This window comes from Coregonus clupeaformis, chromosome 34 (genome assembly GCF_020615455.1).
Source record: "Coregonus clupeaformis isolate EN_2021a chromosome 34, ASM2061545v1, whole genome shotgun sequence".
Classification (NCBI taxonomy): domain Eukaryota; kingdom Metazoa; phylum Chordata; class Actinopteri; order Salmoniformes; family Salmonidae; genus Coregonus; species Coregonus clupeaformis.
In genome coordinates, this window is record NC_059225.1 from 38,770,395 (window position 1) to 38,774,916 (window position 4,522).

The 4,522-nt window shown below is 44.2% G+C and overlaps 1 protein-coding gene across 2 annotated transcripts; it reads right to left on the minus strand.

The window, feature by feature from the left end:
• Positions 1-304: 304 nt before the first annotated feature.
• On the minus strand, positions 305-3,891 carry socs4 (suppressor of cytokine signaling 4). 2 transcript variants are annotated; one of them, XM_041848321.1, is made up of 2 exons: positions 3,435-3,891; positions 305-1,854 (listed from the first exon to the last, which is right to left on the minus strand). In XM_041848321.1, exon 2 carries the CDS (start codon positions 1,827-1,829, stop codon positions 645-647), a length of 1,185 nt encoding a protein of 394 aa, XP_041704255.1. In that variant the 5' UTR covers positions 1,830-1,854; positions 3,435-3,891; the 3' UTR covers positions 305-644. The 2 variants fall into 2 exon arrangements, with proteins under 2 accessions (XP_041704255.1, XP_041704254.1); XM_041848320.1 differs by having other exon boundaries at positions 305-1,859.
• Between the last annotated feature and the right edge of the window lie 631 nt (positions 3,892-4,522).

The window sequence follows — 4,522 nt, forward strand, 5'->3', positions numbered from 1 at the left end:
AAACTGTCCTCACATATTGCATTAAATGTGTAAATGTACATACTGAAAGTGTTTCTGAGTGTTATCGCTCATTTAGTTACTGTAAGAAGGCAATAGGGGATGCAATGATTATTGTATTGTTACATTTGTCCAAAAGAGATCGTTTTTAAACCAGATGTGCATTTCCTCATAGCTTCTGTAATACTGCAATCATTCACTGTGACATGCATTCAAATCATCTCTCTCTCTCTCCCCCACTGGGCACACACTGGATGAATCAACTTTTGTTTCCACGTCATTTCAACGAAATGATGTTGAACCAACGTGGAATTGCTGAAAAATGGACATCTGTGCCCAGTGGGTCTCTTTCTCTCTCTCTCTCTCTCACTCACTCTCTTTTCCCCGTAACTACAGTATCATACAGAATCCTTTATTGGCCCCTGTTTCCAGTTTGTCCAGCCAAAACCTTGACAGCTCATAACGGGCACATCATTCAAGTCTCTTGTGTGTCCGATTAAACTTTCATACAAAGACATAAAAAAGTATACAAAGCACCCATATTGCAGTCAGGCTCTTCACAAGTCTCTGAAAACGGATAAAAAATGGTGAATATGGAAGAGTAGTAAACCATGGGACAATAACGATAGTCAGTAATTATAATTGTTCTATACTGCACAAGCCCCATTGCACTTGTAGTGGTACTGTCTAAGATAGTCCTTGAGCTGATAGGGCAGTGGAAGGATCTCAATGCCCTGATATGTAGTGCAGCTACAGATCACCGCGCGGCACAGGTGCTGCAGGGTGAAGGGGAAAGTCCGCGGCAGGGGGAGAGACAGGAGGGGCTCGAAGAAAAGGCATGTGGCCGGGTCGCTGTAGTGCCGGAGCAGGCCCGTGACACTCGGGTCCTGGTACATGCACGGGTCGCGTCCGTCGAAGCTGAAGCGCTTGCCGTTCTGCTCGATGCGCGCATGGAGGGAGCGGCTGTAGCGGCGGAAGCTGACTGAGAATAGGAATTCGTCCTGGGCAGAGTCGCGGAGGAGGAAGGTGCCCTCTGGCTGGCCCTCCAGGAGCTCCTCGGCCTCAAAGCGGTCAAGCACGCCCCAGTAGCACGGGCTGTTGTTGATCTGGAGGAGGTCCGGGACCAGGATGTATTCGGTATGGCTGCCACCATGGGCTGCGCCACCTTGTGGACAGGACGGGTCCCAGTCCTCAAGGCTCAGGGGCCTACTCGAGCTGATGCCCTCCCAGGAAAGAGGTGTCGAAGGCAGGGACGAGGACGTAGATGGGAATTGTTCTTTGCTGGCAGCCTGGGAAGCCTGAGCAACCTCTAGGCCCACGATGGTGCTGGGGTGGGTGGCGTGCTTCTTGATGAGGTGCCAGCAGTGGGCCAGCTCCGACTTGGGTGAGAAGGGACACTTGTCCTGCATGAGCTCCGAGACGTGGATCTTGCGCTTGGACCAGAGTAGCACAGAGAATGCCCCCCTGGAGGCGCCTGTTGGGTGGCCGTGGTGGTGGTGATGGTGGTGGTGGCCGTTGCGGAGAGGGAAACACTGGCCCACCGCATCCTGGAACTTCTGCCGGAGGGAGCGTCGAGAAAGGCCTTTTCGACAGGGGACGTCCGTGTCGATTTCCCCCAAGACGGTGCAGCTACACTTCCTCTCTCGCCGTCGCCGTGGACATGAGGTGGAACGCACCCCCTGCTCATCCATCGGCCCCTCCCCCTCCGGACCCCGAAGGCCCGGGTTGTTCCGGGAACGTTTCTTGCTGCTCCACACGTAGCTGTCGGCACTCCAGCTGCGGATGCCACATTTGGGACGGGTGTCAGAACTCCGGGATTTCTTCTCAGACATGGTCCTCCCTCCTCTTCATACAGCTCTGTGCTACATCAATTGACAGAGATAGACAAGTCAATATGTGGATTAAGTAACAATCACAGATAAATCATTGGGATTGTTATCAACAAAAATGTCAAACAGTGCAAGTAGACAGCGTATCATGTTAGTTTAAATAGGCAAAGCTCAGTTTCCACACAGGTAGGCTAATACTAATAGGCTAATACTAGGCTCCCACTGAGCACTGATGTCATTTCAACGTCTTGTTTTGATTTAATTTTCGTTGTCAACTAACGTGAATTCAACGTGAAATCAACTAAATATGTCACCATTTCATTGGATTTAGGTTAAAAGTTGGTTGAAAAGAAGACCAAATGCCCTTACGTTGATGACTTTTTGCAAATCCAATCAGTTTTCCATGTTGATTCAACATCACCACATATAACCTTTTTGTTGAAATTTCATGGAAACAATGTTGATTCAATCAGTTTTTACCCAGTGGGCTAATACTGTTATGGCGTATTTCCATTGAGAACTTAGCCCAGTGTTTTACCCAAAAGGCTCAGACTTTTCTGTTTCCATCTACACAGGGCCGGAACCCGTGTCTCACTGGGCTATGGCTCCGGATGACCTGCTCTAACTTGGGACCAAGCCCAGGCCACTGGTACTTTTCATCATGACATTTACATAACAATGGCTAACTGTAAACATGGGTTAACAACTTTTACTGTTAACACCTTCTCACAAAGCACTGTGCTGATGATGCAGAGGTTGTTAAATCTGCTTTTCACAAGTCCTGTGTCAGCCCTAGCTATGTGGAAATACAGGTCCCCAAAAATAACACTAGAGCATTCATTAACATCATCACTGGTGAGTCATGACACACTGGTGCTGTAGCCTAATGGAGAAACCCCATTAGTGAACTGTGTTCTTTTTTTATATATATGTTATCACCAATTGTGGACTTCCTTTATAGTAGGCTGACCTCTGACAAGGAGAGTTCCAGTAAAAAGCCCATATCACTGGTTTATGATAAATGACAACAGAAATCAATGAATTATGTTTAAAAACTACTTATACACATTATTACATAATTTATTAACCACTTAATTAAATAAGGCCTGTTGTACAGGTCCTATGTAGAATGTAAAAATGTGTTTAATGTTAGAAATATATGCGCAAATGGTATAATGATTTACCAACAGACATCTTTAATCCAGGTTTATAAACAGTTTATAAGCAGAGCAGACCCTCAAATAAATCTACTATTGGTATTGCTACAGATTGCTTACCTTCTCCCTAAGACATGCCCAGGCATGTAGGAGGAGGACTGGACAAAAGCAAATGTAATTCATGATGTTTGAGAGTGCCCCACAGAATGATATCCAATCAATTATATAAAAGTACACTTACTATACAGTTTTACAATGTTTAAATAAACATCCATACATACCAAAGCAATTTTTCTGAAAAGAGTTATAGCCACAAAACAGTAGCCTAATTAAAACCTAATTTTATATATTTTTAAAGAACATTCAATAGCGAGTAGTCTACACCTTGTTTCATTTCCTAATCTTCTACATCGTTTAACTTTTGATTACGTTTGTCTAGAGACTGTCTTACCTTTCAAAATCGTTTTAGAGAGACAAAGTAAATGCCATGTCCATGTTGCCAAATTCTATTATAATCTCTCCATTTGCGCACGAGACGAGGAACGAGCGTTCGATCCTATGTCCAGACCCCATCTCCAGTGTGTAGACTAGTTCTGCGCTCTTTATAGACAAACCCTTTTGGGATTTGATCGTTTCCTCATTTGTCGGGGATGGATGTGTGAGTAAGAATGCTGCATCCTTTCCTCAGTAGCCTCGTAGGCATGTAATGGCTACAGCGTAAACGCGTAAAGACGCACAACCAAAAGAATAGGCCGATTGTTTTACGAAGACTATCATGATAGGCCTATAGTATATTTCATACCCGAAACCTCTGATTATATTTTTTAGTGATAGAATTTTGGCTACAATTTTATTCATCTAGCCTATTTATTTCAGCAAACAAAGCCTGTGTGCATGCAGTGGCGACCTGTCATTCAGGGCAGGCGGGACAGAGCCCCACCTGTTTTGAGCCCCACATTTTTAGCAACAAAAAACAAACAAACAAAGAAACAAACAAAAATGTATTGGGGGGGGGGCTTGCCTGCTTTGCAGGTTATTTTGGCATTAATAGGTGTCACATATCAGTTTACAAACAATGTACAAAAAAAAAAAAATATATATATATATATATATACAGTACCAGTAAAAGGTTTGGACACACCTGCTAATTCAAGGGGTTTTCTTAATTTTTTACATTGTAGAATATTAGTGAAGACATCAGAACTATGAAATAACACATATGGAATCATGTAGTAACCAAAAAAGTGTTCAACAAATCAAAATATATGTTATATTTGAGATTCTTCAAATAGCCACCCTTTGCCTTGATGACAGCTTGCACACTCTTGGCATTCTCTCAACCAGTTTCACCTGGAATGCTTTTCCAATAGTCTTGAAGGAGTTGCCACATATGGTGAGCACTTGTTGGCTGCTTTTCCTTCACTCTGCCGTCCGACTCATCCCAAACCATCTCAATTGGGTTGAGGTCGGTGGATTGTGGAGGCCAGGTCATCTGATGCAGCACTCCATCACTCTCATTCTTGGTAAAATAGCCTTTAC

Bases quoted from the DNA above. Each gene is read 5' to 3' on its own strand.
- socs4 (XM_041848321.1), bottom strand. From the start codon at position 1,829: ATGTCTGAGAAGAAATCCCGGAGTTCTGACACCCGTCCCAAATGTGGC.